Genomic DNA, 17016 nt, shown 5'->3' with positions numbered 1-17016 from the left:
TCTTAGTCGTTTCTTTCCATAATTACTAGAAATTTTAATATTTCTGTTCAGATTGCCTGTAAGGTCCAAGATCATGAAATCACCTTCCCCAGACCTATTTTCAGGCATCCTAACAGACATAAATACTTATTGAAGTAGGGAGTAAATATTTCAAGAGACACCTAAGTCTGGTAACTGGAAAGATTTACACATTTTTTGTGTTCCCTGCAAAGTCCACTTTGTCATTGTCTGAAATCCCTAAATTTCAGCATCTCCTCTCATAGCTGAAACAATTCTTTAACTACATCAACAACTCTCAATATCTCGGGTTTATTGCAAGATGCCACAACTGAAGGGGTGGGTACCTTCAGGAAGCTAAAGAGCTTATGACAGACTTCAAAAATAATTCTCAAAAGTCATATTTATTAGTTCAGAAAGACAGACATTGGCATGATTATTTTCTGATTACTGAACCAGGAAAGCATCTAGAAGAGCCTCATGCATAAAAGATAGCCATATAAAGTACTACTTTATCTCTCTATTGCTGTATGTTATCCAAAGTTTAATGACATGACTGGTATCCCCAAAGCTACAAGTTTATTAGTAAGTTTGGCCATGACTACCTAAAAGAATCCCGTAGAACAATAAACTATTTTTCACAGAGCAATAAATTTCCAGATGGCTGCTTTTTTTCAGTATTAGAGTATACTTGATAGCAGCCATGATGAAACAACTTTTTGTAATAAGGTCAAAGTAAGACAAAAATGACTTTGCAGGAACAGGTCTTTTCACATAAAGGACAAGAAGTCAGTTACATTTTCAGAGCATCATACCTTTGAAGTAGCCTGCTTTAGTTTTGCCTGTTCTACTAAAAGTTTGTATGATGATCCTTTGTTGCTTTGTATTTTCTCTTTTTCCATCTGTTCCACCAAAGCCTTCTGTTTTGCTTTTAATAAGTTAAGTTGCTAAAAGAAAATGTTAATAGGAATAAATGAAAATTTAAGCAATAAGATGTTAAAAGGATCAGTATGTTCACATGATAGCAATCTTCAGTTCAAACTGTAACTTGAGCTTTTAAAATACTTTTAAATCACAGCTTAGGTGCTTGCACTCATGTGTACTCAGATTTATGTAAAAAGTACATTAAATTTGTTGTCCAATAGAGTACAATAGTACACTCCAATATTTGTTTTTCCAGCAGATCCCTTGCCCCATGGTTTTAGATGGATGTCAAAGAAGTTAAGCAGCCTTTAGCTACAGAGTCAGACCTATGCAAAAGCAAGGCTGAATGAGTCCCAATGCCAAAGCTGTTGTTTCAAGAAATCAGATATCCTATAAATGAGACACACTTCTGTGAAAATAGCCACTACCATGCAGGAAGTCACCTGTTTATGATGCACGAGCTGCTTTCTGATCTTTCGGGAATACAGTCTATCCAGGCTACTGTTGCCTTTAGTAGACCTGCTCAGACTTTGAGTGTGAAGGCTATTATTTATAAAACTCCACTGGTTTCCTAATGGAAATAAAATTTAAAAAATTAATCCATCTTATTAAACCTCATTTAACTCTAGAGAAAAGCCTTTATGTTTCAATGGTTAGCATCTCCATATACTAAGTACTAAAGAAACAAGCTAAATCGAACTCTTGGCATTATTCAACTATCCCCACTCATAGTAGTATTTCTGTGTGATATTAAAATGCAGTGGTACCATCATTTTTTCATTGTTCTTAGAATATATAGGCAGGTGAGCAACTCTGTCCTAAGTAAAAACAGATAAACATCTTCATAACATAAAAGGTTTATTTTAATTTTTAGAAAAGACATTAAAAGAAAACCATAGCTAATAAAAACAATAACAATGATAATACTGATAATTATAATAACAACAATATATGGTATACATTGTTGTTATTACTACTACTACTATTATGAGATAAATGAAAACCAAACAAAAACCACATTTAAAAATAGTAGATACAAATACCAAAACTTTTATGAACTCATACTGCTGGCCCTTTATCACTATACAAAGTGTCTCAACATGGTGCACGTTCAATTGTAAAGCCCCAGTCACAGGGTAATATACAGACATTTCACAAACTAAAATCAATCCTGCGTTTTTCACTTGAAAAAATGAAAGAGATTATATTTATAAGGAGATTTGGACGTAAATAAGCAGACAAGAAGAAAAATAAAAAGATCAAAACATGCATTTTTAAAATCTCTTTTTTCAAGTGAATAGAAAATGCATCTTAGGTATTTGAACAGCTCCCAGAGCAACACCCATAGAATCAAGTTTTGATAACAAATGTAATGTACCTGTCAAAAAGCGTTCCCTCTCTTTTCCATTCAGAGGTTTCTTGGCTGTGGCTGCTTCATCTTCAACAGTAGCTACATAATCCAGTAGTCTGGACACCAGCATTACAACCCAACTGATCATGGGAATATCTAAAACTCCTTCAAAATAAACAAATTTCAGTGCTTTAATAAATTTCTGAAGACACAAATGTCACATATTTCACTAGGCCACAAAGACTCTACTCCACTCTTTTTGTTTTTTAAAAGGAGAGTTAGAGTCTGAGCACTTATAAATGAGGAAAGAAATCAGTATAAAACTTAGGTGCAAAATAAAATGTCATCATTCCCTTAGTCTGATTAAGTCAGATGTCAAAAGCTTCACCTCAACTGTTCAAGCTAAAAATTAAGCAGCATTTTTCTTTAAAAAGAGTGAAAAATTTAACGTCTAAATTTCCTAAATACCAAATGCATAGTGACAGCTGTTTGCATTAAAGAATGTGAAGTAGATATCTCAAATTCTACAGCATGCAATACCTCCATCAAGCAGGGCTCCAATAAGATCGTTATAACCATGCATACTGATACCTCCATCTTTACTTCTCCATGAGTGTATTTCATGTAGCTACCTGAATAAGTTGCAGGAAAGCCAAAAGTGACTTCAGACTAGATGAGCCACACTGGTGGTACTAACGACTGGCTAATGCCTATTTCAGTCTCACACTTTAAATGCTGTACTTTTGTACAGGCAGAATTGAAAAAAACTTATCTTGCGCATCAGGCAAGAAAATCTTTGTGCACATGGAAATCCTAATGAACAGTTCCAAAGTGAACTCGTGACTGTTCAAAAAAACCAGAAACCTACAAATAATGACCACTTAATTACAGTCATTATGCAAATGGCATAATTCTACAATATCAATACAGCAAAGACATCAGCACTAAAGGTTACACCCACATATTCATATCAGTGCGCTGTGCTGAGCCACATTTAACTACACTGTGCTTTTCATGCACTGACCTCAAAAAAGCTGTAATTAATTCAAAGTATTATTAAACGCAGATCAAACAAGAAAACTAAGGCACGGAAATGATCCATTCAAAATCACATGTAGCTGCTGACATCCAAGCACTAGGATGCAGCCTGACTTGTTAACTGCAGTTTCCTGAGCACACTCTGACAGAAAGCAGCCCATGCCATGGAGGCAGAGGAAGGACCCCAACAGGTCCATAACAGGACCTGGACTGGAACCACAGACTAAATTGGGAGAACAGAAATGAGGCGCACTGGTGACTGCTACACACCTTTTTGGTGGGTGGAATAAAAAGAAAGGATCCTGCTGTACACTGAAGTACATACCTTTTCATAGTTCTGTTGAAACAAGACCATTTTTTTTCTTTTTATCTCAAAAAAAAAAAAAAAAAAAAAAAAAAAAAAAATCTCAGCTTCTATCCCTCCCTCCCTCCAAATGTATTTTTCCAAATGTCTTTCGCTTATTCCTTTTCTCGTTTTCTGGTCTCAGTGTTTACAACTTTTCTCCACCCCTAACACTCACCTCTTGCTCTGATTTTCCTTTGCTTTTTCACTTTTTCCCCCGTAAGTATTCACCCCTTTGACCCTAGTTTATGTGTGACAGTTCTCAAACAGGAATTTCTTCTGCCATACCTGATGCTTCCACCACACATAATATTGCCCTAGTACTCACCTGTACTGTCCAGGAGGAAGGAAGCTGGAAGACCAGCAAATAAAGCTCTGAAGTATCAGTTACTTCTGCTTCCTAAAGTCCTCCATGAGGACAACTAGTAAGGCAAGAGCTATGAAAGGAATTGGAAGCTGTGGGGAGAGTGCAAACAGAGGTAGAGGAGATGTAAGCTTGGGTTTGCCTCAAACTAGTTAGAGACTATAGCAGGATATGGCCCCAATAGAGAAAGCACATGGTAGATCAGTGGGAAGCACTAGGACAGCTTCTGACACCAGCTGTAGGTCCGTTAACATCAGGACACAAGGGAAAAATAAGGACAGCCTCAGCTGGCACTTCACCCTAGACCTCACAAGGCTAAGAATTTTAAACAACTTATCTTCCATAATGCTTTGCTATCTGTACATAACAAATGAAGTAGCCTAGGGTGTGATGTTTTCAAAAATAAGAATTTGCGTCAACCTTGGGGTAGTTAAGAGAACACTCAAAGAAAATCAAGTTCGCAGGATATAATTTCAGTAAATTTTTAGGATCAAAAAAATGTAAATTCCTTGTAATTACAAAAAGCCCCACAAGAACAAACTGTGTAGTCTGCAGAAACCACGCAGATACACTAAAAAAACTTATTTCTGTATCTGTTTCACCTCAAAAACTTGAAACTTAGAAAGGAGCTCATGAGCAAAAAGGTGCATTTCTGTCCAAACCAAATCAAATTCCAAAGTCATTCACTAGAGCTGTCTATACGACGAATGTTCCCCCCACTCTGCCAAACCTTCCTAGCTGAATTATACATAATCAAATAGATTTTGCTCAGTTTTAATGGGGTGGGGGAAGGAATCTCTTTTAGTACCTAAAGAACAAGAAGATTAATCACATTTTAAAAGACAACTGTAAATACATAAACAAGTAATATAGTAAAGAAATATAGTAAACAAGCAATTTCTTCTTTTAATACACCAAAAATTGTGAGTTAGTCTCTCAATTTTCTAGTTTATAATGAATATGAAAATAATCTCCCAAATTAGAAGGCTACCTTCAGTTCTTCTGTGCACAGGTAAATGAGGTTGCAGTGGTGACAGCAGGTTATCCAGTAGATTAAGTAAACTTTCTAAAACACCACTGTTGCTAAGCGATCTTTGGCCAATGCAAGAAAGCAACATGAAGACCCTAAAAATAAAATTTACATATTTAAAACTTTATTTCTTTTTCAGAATCAGCAATATCCTGCAACACCCCTTATATAACAGTATTTCATCTGAGACACAGACAGGTTGCTACAGAAAGCAGTATTGTGGCCCAGCAAGTAAACTGGATTTCACATTCTTATCATTGTTAAGGTTAATGCAGCATTTTAGGGTGAACATCTCTTTCACCCTCAAGAGGTCAGCAGAATCTTCCACATCTGAAACAAGATCTCATCCATTTTATTTCCTATTACATATTACTGATAGCAGGGAGAGAGAATGAAATCTATGGACTCATTCTTGAATTAATTAATTTTAAAAAGATTTGAAAATATAGATGTTGCTGTTCAAAGAAGGCAGAGAGACTCTAAGCAGCAAATATGTTTGATTAAAATAAAATGTTAACATTTAGAATATTCAAGACCTCAACCAATAATCTGAAATAATCAATACATTTAACATACAGTGCTCAACTCTATATGTTCTTGCTCTTATCTCAGTGCAGTCTTTTGCAGTGAATGCTAATAATGTACCTTCCAGTCTCAATCCTACTTTCAAATACTGGAGAAGAGCAGCTCTATGATGAGGGTACATTTAAGCCTGATGAAAGAGAAGGCCATTTTTGACACTGGACAGCAATCCTGCTACGTATGTGAAGATCTCCAAATAAGAAAAAAGCACAAATTTCTCTGGTGTAAGAACCAAATAAGTGCAATAAATAACTGCAATTCGACATTTATCATCTGCAGTACTTTTTTGGGTCTTAAATCAGTGAAAACCATGGATAAGGACTCTTCAGTCCCATTTTGTCAGTTCCAAGGCTAAGTTATGAACAATGAAATTACTTCACTGATCCACAGGTAATGTATCAATATAGATTTATACCTTACCTGTCTTGTGGAAATATGAGAAGTTGTTCTGAATTGTATAATTCCTGCAGTACATTTGAGAGAAACTGGCCCCACCACCTTTCACCTCCACAGAGCTGAACCAGCAGCAGGCCAGTATGCAATCGTATCTTGGGGGTTCCACTGATGCACAGGTGTTTAAATAACTCTTCACAAGCTTGAGCATGAAAAGTACTCTGCAGAACCACAGGAACCGAGTGCCCTTTTAAGAAAAGAGAACACCTCTGTTTAAAGAGACAATGACTTGAAAACATAGGAAGAAGTTTGCAGTAAGTTTTTGAAACTACTACAATTAGACTAATTGGCACAGGAGTAAAGGAGGTGGGGCATATGGGGAGATGGTGATTTGAAGGTAACTCAAAGACCAGGCCATTTGGGCAAAACCAAATCAATACTATGTCAGTGCAAATACCCCACAGAATCTACATGAAACAGAAACCAAACCAACATCATGTTTTAGAACAAACTGGCACAGAAAATCACACAACAACCTATCAACAGAATAATGTGGTTTTTTTGTTTTGTTTTGTTTTTAAACACCACCAACTCCTACACAGATTTTTCAAATTCAATTCGCCAAGACTTCTTTCCATGGCAAGCTTAGGAAATAAAAATCTTTACTGGATATCAAAAGATCATGAACTAACTAGAAATACTGTTTTTATGAGTTCACTACCACCACCACTCTCGAGGCAACTTCCGCTTCCTCGGCCGCTTCTAAGTGCCTAATCCATCCCCAGCATTGCACAGGCCTCAATGCTCACAGATCCTTTCACAAGGTGATTCTGCCTGTGAAAACCAGTCATTAGTCATGAGTATTCTGCCTGGGCAGTTTTTTGTTACTTCAGCAAACTGGATCATCCCTAGAAAGATCAGATGACTATCTGAAAAAGGAATATGCAGCCAGGACTACACAAAAGCAAGAAGGACCTTGACACTTTCTCCTATCCATTCAGGAAGTGGTTAGGCCAGCTTGGTGCCACTGGTAAAACTTTACAATGTATGCTATCAGCTACTAAAATCACAGCAGATGCAGCTTGGAGCAGCCTGGTCTACTGAAAGATGTCACTCTCCACAGCAGGGTGATGGAAACTAGATGACCTTTAAGATCCCTTCAAACTCAAACACCATTCTACATTTCTAGGATTCTACATCTAAACATAGTTTAAAGGCTTTATAGTAGAAAAGTGCAGCTCAAGAAATAGAAATACTTGGAAATTGTTTCTACTAACATGACAATAAAATCAAAACCTCAAAAAATACTGACCATTGGACGAATGAAGCAAACTGAGCAAAGTATCCAGTAAGTATCTAATGATGGTGCGTAACTGTTCTGTGGATGACATCTGAATCAATTCTTTTGGATCAGATTGTTCCTTCAGTGTTTTCCTGCTTGCACCTAAAGCTACTTTGAGTCTCTGAACAGCATGGTGAGCCAAGTTGAGCTGAAGCTGCAGCTGAATGCAGTCCTGGTAAGCAGAAAATACTCTGCTGTCTTCTTCTACTGCCTTGTCTGGCTTTCTCAAAAAGTACTGGGCATTGTTAGCACTATTGAGTGGTGGCAGGTCAATACTCTGCAGAAGGATTTCTAACCGATGGCAGGCCAAATTGTACCTAAAGGGAAATATTCAAAAACCACAACTCAATACACATTAGCAAACAGCAATACATTTGACAATCACCCTGCCAGAAGCCAACTTCTGGTTAGTTGTGAATGCACTATTAAAACAGATTAAAAAAATATATATAGTGTAGTCTTTATTATTGCTATAAAGATATTCACAACAACTCTACAACGGCAGAGTATTTTTTTGTCTGAAGAATATAATGGGAAAAATAATCTGTAACATTATGATATGCCAGTGGTTTACATTAAAATAATTAGCAAATACACTTTTTTTTTCTGCTAACCTGCACTGTATGTCTTCTTGCAATGCAACCATCATTGCCAAATGTTGATCAATTTCTGGCTGATTTGCTGATTCACCTTCTCCTCTGAGGGGATCATGCATCAGTTTCAGCTCATTTTCATAGGGTAGGATATAGGTATGGCCATAATAAAATCCTAATGGGATTTTTGCCCTGGCATTTGTGCTACCATATCGACCAATAACAGTGATCTGAAAGAAAATGCAACTATATTGTAACACAATTGTATCAAAACAGAAAAAATAAACACCAAATCAAAAATACATTAAAAAATTATAGCCAAAAGGAGTTTGGTCTGAAGACAGCTTAAGTTCATGTACTAGCAAACATCAAGAAGTTAAAAGATCCTTTTACCTTCATAAACCTGCAAACTGGGGGCGGCAACAAGTCATGTAAAATAAGTGAATGTGTGCTAATGTCAGTAGCCACTACCAGTCGCCTTCCATCCACTTCTTCTCCTAAAGTCCAGATGTCAATGGACAAAGAAGCCAAATCTCCACAAGTGGGAATCAATATATCTGTCAGTAATATAGGTCTTCCAAAATCCAGGGTCACAAATCTTCTTGCTCCTAGGTTAGAAAAACACAGGATTGCCTGAAAGACCAGTGTGCGCTAACCAGCAAGACATGTTACTTCTCAAACAATAAAGCCATTGTTTATGTATTGTTTAAAAGGTATATAAAGGTTTATGCATTGTTTAAAAGGTATATTTGTATACTTGAGGTTAATAATAGCTGCATAATCCCAGAAACTGTCACTACAGCTTGAACATTTTGAGATGAAAATTTTGGCGTCAACTTAAATGAAGCTGTTTTGCTTTTCTTGCATTATTTTTGAACAGGTGCTCTGTTCAGAAATCCAACATATTCCCCTACACTCCAGGATTTTTCAAGTATCATCAAGTGCTCGGTCTTAAACTCACAGGTATTACAGAATACAAACTGAGAAATATCTTTACTCTGGAAAGCTAAGAGAGACAGTAGCTAAGCAACTTATTTGAAGTCCCAGAAACAGTCCATTGCTTACTAGGATATGTGTTAAAACTACTATTAGGAATTGTGGTTTTTACCTGAGTGCATTCGCTCTATAATAATTGACTGATGAGGTGGAGGTTGAAGAAAATGTGAAGCATGAGATATTGCAAGAGCAAGGCCAGATCCAAGTGGAGTCTGAGGAGTGGAAAAACATCAATAAAATTAAATTATTACAATCTATGCATTTACTGTGAGCTGTTAAAGATGTATCATTTTGACAACACTTCACTATGCTTAGATTTGCATGAACAATAAAAATATATTAACTACTAAGTTGTGGCAGAAAGAATAGGGACAGGCGTTCGGAAGATCTCGGGCTGTCACGGAAACCGATAGGGCCCCTCTCTCCCCTGACTTAGAGAGATAAGAGATAGCCACAGGAAAAGAGGCCAAAGAATGTAACCTCTCCTAACACTGGCCTCTCCCAGTTTCCTTACTAACCATAAAAGGTAAAAGTTAGACCCCAGAAAGTAGAAGTAGAACCAAGGGTATATATATCGATGAGAAAACCAATAAAGGGCTTTTGAACCGTCTGCCATGCTGGTGTCTGCGAGTTCTTAGCCCGAGCAGCCTTGGGGATTTGGGCTGCCGTGCTGTGTTCTGAACCAGGGCGCCGGGCCTTAACCATAAGGCCGCACTAAGTTCAAAGGTTGATTAACTCCTTACACAGTTAAGCTAGCTCCAATAAAGAGAAACCCTAAGAGGTACTGTAACAATACTATCTTGCTTTCATAAGTTCTTTGTTCATGGTATAAGTTTAGCGATACAGTTTTCACATCCCACCCAAATAAATATACATTTACTAGCACTCAAGTACAAATAAGATCCTGGTAATGCTTACAGCATCTTGTTTCTCTAAGAAAAAGAAAATAATTACCGTTCTAGACTTGCTTGTATTTTTGTTATGTGCTGCAAGGTTAACTGTTGGGGGATCAATGACTGAACCAGGAAAAAGCTGAGCAAGCTCTGCATTAATGACAGCAGAAACCGCTTCATTAGGTGGAGTCAAAGGTGGAGTCATGAAGAGAGGAGTTGTTTTTGGTGTGGGTGGAATGACATCTGAAGGATGAATGAAGAACCCTGGAGCTGCTACTGTATTAGAAGGCACAGAGTTGTGAACAGGACCAACTGCTGATGCTGCTGCTGCCGCTGCTGCCGTTGTCTGATGCAGTTTTGCTTCCAGCTTAGCTTTCTGTGGAGAAGATGAAAGCAATGTATGTAGCAGATAATACTACTCGTGAACATGGGAGTAGTATTGAGCCACAAGTTGAACTTTGATTATACAACTGGATTCAATAAACCTAAGCTACCGTCAATACAGCCAAGTTGGATGACCAACTATAAGCTGAAAAATTAAACTACTAAACTATTAAACTATTTAATTTGATGCACAAGCTGAGAAACATGAGTAATTATATGGAATAATTAAAAAAAAAAATAAATAAAAACCCTACACTGAACAGCAAAGTAGAGTCAACACAGCCAAGCACTGGCCAAGTAACAGTGGCTTTATGACTGGCACTTCCCTGTGTCAGCCACCATGCTTTTCATTTCGGTATGCTTTTTCATTTTCAGACTGATATACTTACTTATGAAGACTTAGGTTTTATTACAAACTCCCAACCCACCCTTTAAAATGCACAAAAAACTAAGTCTGAAAGACCAAAGCAGCATGGGAGACGCTACCAGCACTTTGCTTAAGAAGAGCGAAGCAGAATGCTGAGCAGTTCCTTCCTGAAATACACTACGGAGAAAAAAAAAAAAAGGCAACTAGCTCTGCAACTACTTTCTCAGCTTTCGAAGTTTAGATACAGCACTAAAAAGAGCCAAATGGCCTCCAACCTGTTGCTGAAGCTTCAAAAGCTGCTGCTGTTTCTCTTGCAGCACCTGGAGCTGTTGCTCGGCTGAGGCCATTGCATGAGAGAGAGACTGCAAAGCTACCTGGGCTGCTGAACTCAGTGCTGTCGAGGCTTCCCCAACTGTTCCAGAAGAGAGGCCACCAACTGCTGGGGTAACCCCAAAGGTACTCACTGGCATGAAACAAACAAACAAAATAAAACGCCTATGTAGAAATTATAAAACACACCTTTAATTCCTTATTAATTGTTCAGAGTGATGCAAAAACAAGAGAAATATCTTTTTAATCCAGTTCTTGCTACAAGGTAACATCATCTTGAGTTACAAAGTATATGGTTTATAGACTATACACTTGGTCATACATGTGACACTGGGATTACAGAAAAGCCACCTATTGCTCTGGAATTCTGCCACCACAAAAGCTTCTAAGGTAAAGATGCAAGCTTGTACATTATACTCTCCAATAGAAACAAATGGATTTAAGTTAATATTTTTAAAATTCACTTTGTTTGCTAAGGTCCAAGAAGTTTAACTTCACATATAGAAATTATTTAAGAAAAAACAAATCACAGGCAAAACATTTCAACATTTGCAAAACTACAAGCAATCAGTTAGTCAAACAGTGTCATTATGTTCAATTAAAAATGCACTATGGAACTATGCTAAGTAGAAAAAATGAAAAATTGTATATACCAGTAAACGTACTTGCATCGTCCCTTTCTATTCTAGTTCCATCACTTGTTGAAACACAGGTGAAGTGCAGAGGTTCAACTTCCAGAAGTCCAGTAAGGGAAGTAAAACTACCCTCAGCAGCTGCACAGCTACTTATTTTCCCATTTCCTGAAAAAGAAACATGTATCTGCACAGTCAGCCAATGTTTTCTTCATAGCAACATTTCAATTCATGAAGTGTCAAAAGGGACAACTGAATATAATGCACATATTTTATTAGTTCATATTGTAGAAGAAATATCTTAACATTATCATATCCTCAATATAAATAGGGATTTGCTGTCAAATCTGAAGAGAGCATATTAATAAGTCAAATTGTCAATCGTGACAGAAGCGTAGTATAACCTTCTTAATTCCAGAAAAAAATAATATATGGATGCTCTCTTCTTGCTACACTGAAAGAAAATCAGCTTGCAAAAATATATTGATGTTACCTGAAAGGAAGAGGAAGAAACTGTCAGACCAACTAAGATCATACACAAATTTTGTAAAAAACCCAGACTATCAATATCCAAACAAATTCACAGAGTTGTATGGAGGAAGGGACAGGAAGGAGAAAGATAATAGCATACAAGAGAAGGAAAGGAGTCACTATGACTGATGAACACACTTGCTATGAAAAGAATTTCCTGACAGGTAAAAATTATCCAGTTCTTTAGAACATTGCAGGGCCTACAGATTCACTTATGAATTAACCTGAGGAGACAGACACAAATATGCTTTTAAGGTATTTTACGTCCTCTCAAAGAGAAAAAATACCTCATTAAACCTTTATATTTAAGTAGAAGAATGCCATATGGCAGCTTCCCAACTTCAGAAAAATCTATTTAGGTTCCTCTGCCTATGTGGGTGTTGCTAGCCTAAATGAATGATAACACAGCTCATAGAAGTTACTTGAAAGAGGTGAGAGATGATTCCTAGATGACTGACCCAGAGAATGAGGGCAGGCTTTCTGTCTAATCTCTACCCTGAGATATTCCACAGGATAAGAAAATAAGAGATTCCAGAAAGAGGCTTTCTCTTGTTGTCCTAAGGCCACAGGAAATGTAAAAGATACCATGAGCAAGAGAATACCTTGGACTTCAGCTTGGCTGGGAAGTATAAAATCACATCATCAGGAAAAGAAAACACTACAATAGAGATTTACCAATTCTACCACAATTAATCACTGCTAAACATACATACCTGATAGAACATCAGACAAATCAATTTCATCTGACTGTACTCCAATACTGCTGTTGTACACATTTTTACAGGAAGAACCACATATTTCCAAATCAAACAGAACGGGATCAAAAGGTGAACTGTATAATCCATATCTGCAAATAAGACAAACAGCACCATTCACACAATAAGAACTCATACAAAATTATTTACAGTAAAAGACCAAGTATTTTACCATCTGGATTTATTATATTCCAAACTATTCTGTTCACTCATTTGACACATCTCAGAAATTATCACTTGCTTATAGTTCATTAAAATTATTTATTTGATGGCATTTTCCAACAGCTTATAATGCTAAGTAGGTAACTCTTCATTACTAAAGGGTTTTGAAGATGGAACACTGTCCTGGAAACATGACACACAATCCCACTAGACGTGAAAATAGAACTACAAGCCTTATACAATGAGCCATGGCAAGACACACACCTGCACATGGTAAATGAGACATTAGTCTGAAGTCAATAAAAAGACAATACTGTTTCAAAACAGCAGAAGAAATTCCACCTCAGCTTGTTCTTCCAGCTGAACTAAGAATTAAAAAGAGGAAATGCTGCTAGGCATACCAATCAACGCTTGTGATAAATACTTCAACAGAAGAAAACTCATCGCATTTACTATGGCAGTACTGGAGGACAAAAATAGCACCATCACTCAAAGTAGTCCCAAATCAATTAGGGTTTTATAAGCTAAGAAAAAGGAAACTCCAAAGTAGTATCAAAACCAGTGGGGTTTTTTGTTCATTTGTGGTTTTGGTTTTGTTTGGAAGTGGGTTTTTTTGTTTTGGGGTTTTTTTTAGTGTTTACCAATACCTATTACCAGCAACTGAAAAGAGGAAAAAAATGGAAATCAGGCTAAATTACTAAGCCAGAGCAGAAAGAAAGAATGCATCTGTATAGACACAAAAGTGAGAAACATAACACTCTGGACTTTGGCAAGAGACAGAAGAAATCTGAAATATTTTCACATACACTAGCAAGGGCAGTAAGTTCTTCCACCCTCTTTTCCCTCTGCCTCCAAGCAGTTTCTCTTTTCTTTACCAGCTGAAGTAAAAACCCCCAACATGCTGAGAAGGCTGGAATGTTTAAATGTCTTTTTTGATCAAGTAATTACAAAAGTGTAAATGTCGACATGAATACAACACCAGCAACAAGGTAAAAACAGATTCTAGACTTCTCTGATTGCCAAAATGTTTCCACATTAGCTGGGGTCAGTGCTTGTGGCCACACAATACTATGACTGTAATTTTCAGAAAATGATGAGTGATCTTTCAAAGGGCAGATCATCTGAAAATTACAGATCAACCCCATTTAACATTACATTTCCCAACCAAGTTACTTAGAAGGTAGCAAATTTAAAATAACTTTATACTCAGAACAACACAGGATAGACTTGGTTGCCCTTTACAAGCATGCATTAGACAGGACCAGTGCATCCTGCACATCTGACAAGACTGATGTGTTTGCTGCCTGACCCTTTTTTGCACACCAGCCAAGACAACATGCTCCTGTGAAGTGGCTACTAAAAGACATAAAAATGCTCAGACAAAATTCAGTGCAGTACCTTTGAAGCCTGCTTTAGACATCAGATTTAAACATTCAATATATCAGGTCAGCTCAACACTAACACTGATTACTTACATGTTTTAAATAAAGAGTTTGATTTATTAAATAAGCAGGTGATAAAAAGGTCGAAATTCTGCAAAAGCACTGTAGAGTAGAATCAGAATTTGAACATACTGCAGAGGGTTTAATTTATTCTGTCCAGCCCAGATTTATTTCAACAAGCGTAGTGCCTTTTACCTGTTCTTCAGCAGTAATGATCAAGTTCACAGTTTTGAGCTTCATTAGCAACCCTTTTCACAAAAGGATATAGAAGGTACACCAAGAAAAAGACCAAAGACTAAATCAAGAACATAATGTAAAAACTCAGCAATCACCTTATTCATCTGTGCAGTAATGAACATAAATTATGTGAAATGACTCTTCTGTTTCATCCATCAGAGCCCTCAACTAGAATAACGTGTAAAATTTTGTGTATCACAATACAAGGAAACAAGGACCAAAGAAGCTGAGGGAAATGCTTTAAGAATGACTACAGATCTGGAGAATACAATCAAGATACAAACACACTCCAGACATCCAGAATTTGTTTAGAATGATAGAATCTGCTCTCCAGTGCCAATGTGGGGACGACACAAGCACTAAACAGAGCAGCAGGAGAGTTTTCAGATTAGATGAGAGCAGGGGACAGCTCAAGTGTGAATGATAACAATAATTAAACCAGGTAACACATCACAATTTAGAATAATTTAATTCAATGACTACATGAATCTGATACTTTCAAGAACAGGCTGGAGAAATTGGTTTAGATTTGCTAGAGACAAAACCAACCTGGTTTATTTGTAAGACCGTCAAAAATCTTATCTAAAATCCCTTTTTTGTTGTTTTATGAACTGCAAATCATGTAACACACCCTACTGGCCTTATCCTTTCAAGTTTTACTTGATTTATTGTACCAATGATAGTAAAATGAGCATTATTTTCCCATGAATGCACAGATCTGTTAATTAGACATCTGTTTTTAGCTGATTACCAGATGTTAGCTCATTGCACCTGGGACCAAGGATGAAGAGGAAAAACACAATAGTATATACTCTGCAACACAAATGTACACAAAAAAGATAGAATACAATTTGAAAAAGGAAAGGGAAAAAGGGGAAAGCTATGGCTGGCTACTAATTTATCTTAAAAAAAAAAAAACAAACACAAAAACCAAAACCCAAAAATGACAGTATTATCTCGATCCATAGACATATGAAAGAAAGTCCCACAAATTTTGCACGACTTAGTAAACTAAATCAAGAAATATAAATCAGTCCTTGCTAGAGAGCTGTTGTAATCAAATAAGGGATTTGCTGCTACTCTTAAAACTACCTAGAGGGTTATGGAGTTAAAAGAGAAAGCAAATTAAGTTTCAAGAAGAAAATCAGTAAAACACAATCTAGAAACATACAGAAAATCTAAGCTTGAAGGACACCAAGCATGGGCTCACATCAGAAACCTTCCCTTGCCATGCAGACAGCATGTGCTCACTAGAAGGTGATCTGAAATGTCACATGTACCAAATTCAAAAGTGGGCAACTGGAAAGGACGAAAACATTCTATTTAAGATACACTGTTTAAAGAAAGTACTTGTAAGCAATTTATACAAAGGAACAACTCAATTCCCACAGAAAGGTGCCATTCTCAAGTCAAGTATAATTTTCACTTTTTTCTCCTCTGTTTAGTTCAATTCACTGATTTTTTCAAAATTCTAATTTTTTTCAGATACCATTTCTATTGCTGGGATAAGTCTTCTAATCAGCTGTAAGGACTACAGATGAAATAAATTAACAACTAAGTGGAGGAATGCAGTAGACAGCAGGATAAGGATCCAAATGTAGCACCTGAGACTAAGTTTTAATGAAGTATTTTGGAATTACAGTTCTTTAAAACAAAAGCAAAAATTAACAGATATTCTCCCTCTTCTACACCTTCCCTTACTACATTTTCTATTACATTTTCAATTTTACCTGAAAATTCTGAACTAACCTCCACCAAACCTTTTCTACCTTGATCTTGCTTAACTTTGAGGAAAACTCTTGTACCCAAACCACAACTGAAAGACACCAAACAGCTGCATTTTTCCTTCACCAAAATGCACCATCGGAAACTGTTACCCAACTGAACCATCAGAAATTTCCTTTTCATATCATGTAAATCCAAAGTTAAATGGCCAATCAGTTCAGTATGGAAAAGATGCAACATCACAGTCCTAAATTACATTGATATGTAATTTAAAAGAAGAACCTTCATCCCCAGTAAATTACTCCAGGTCTCTACATCTAGAATGTGGCCTTTGGAAGAAAAACGTTAAATGTACTGTCGACCTACTGAAAGACTACAGCTTTGTGAAGCACTGTGCCAAACTGAAACTATTCAGTATACTTAATTCCTTCCTAGAGTCAAAATATGTCATGCTGTGTTAATCCTTACACTAAAAATCATAAATACTAACTTAAGGATTGCACAGACTTCAAACACCACATACATATTTGCTAATTTAAAATGTGACATAGCAATTAAATCCAACTTTAATTTCACACAAGTTAAAACTGTTTTCCAGAACTTTA

The 17016-nt window shown here is 36.7% G+C and overlaps 1 protein-coding gene across 1 annotated transcript in view; it reads right to left on the bottom strand.

Annotated features, from left to right (window-relative positions):
- The window catches only part of BIRC6 (baculoviral IAP repeat containing 6), a 173084-nt gene that overhangs the window by 103306 nt on the left and 52762 nt on the right, over positions 1-17016 (bottom strand). The window contains exons 22-34 of the mRNA XM_041477108.1: positions 12804-12937; positions 11593-11727; positions 10873-11060; positions 9908-10222; positions 9066-9165; positions 8351-8565; positions 7979-8187; positions 7335-7681; positions 6050-6269; positions 5009-5142; positions 2300-2437; positions 1365-1492; positions 813-944 (exon numbers count right to left, since the gene is read on the bottom strand). Of these exons, the coding sequence (XP_041333042.1) occupies positions 813-944; positions 1365-1492; positions 2300-2437; positions 5009-5142; positions 6050-6269; positions 7335-7681; positions 7979-8187; positions 8351-8565; positions 9066-9165; positions 9908-10222; positions 10873-11060; positions 11593-11727; positions 12804-12937 (2395 nt within the window). The remainder of the gene's footprint in view (positions 1-812; positions 945-1364; positions 1493-2299; positions 2438-5008; positions 5143-6049; positions 6270-7334; positions 7682-7978; positions 8188-8350; positions 8566-9065; positions 9166-9907; positions 10223-10872; positions 11061-11592; positions 11728-12803; positions 12938-17016) is intronic.

This window comes from Pyrgilauda ruficollis, unplaced genomic scaffold (genome assembly GCF_017590135.1).
Source record: "Pyrgilauda ruficollis isolate IOZ18807 unplaced genomic scaffold, ASM1759013v1 scaffold4, whole genome shotgun sequence".
NCBI classification, from domain to species: domain Eukaryota; kingdom Metazoa; phylum Chordata; class Aves; order Passeriformes; family Passeridae; genus Pyrgilauda; species Pyrgilauda ruficollis.
Note: the sequence above shows the minus strand (reverse complement) of the source record. Positions and strands in the feature narration are given on the sequence as shown.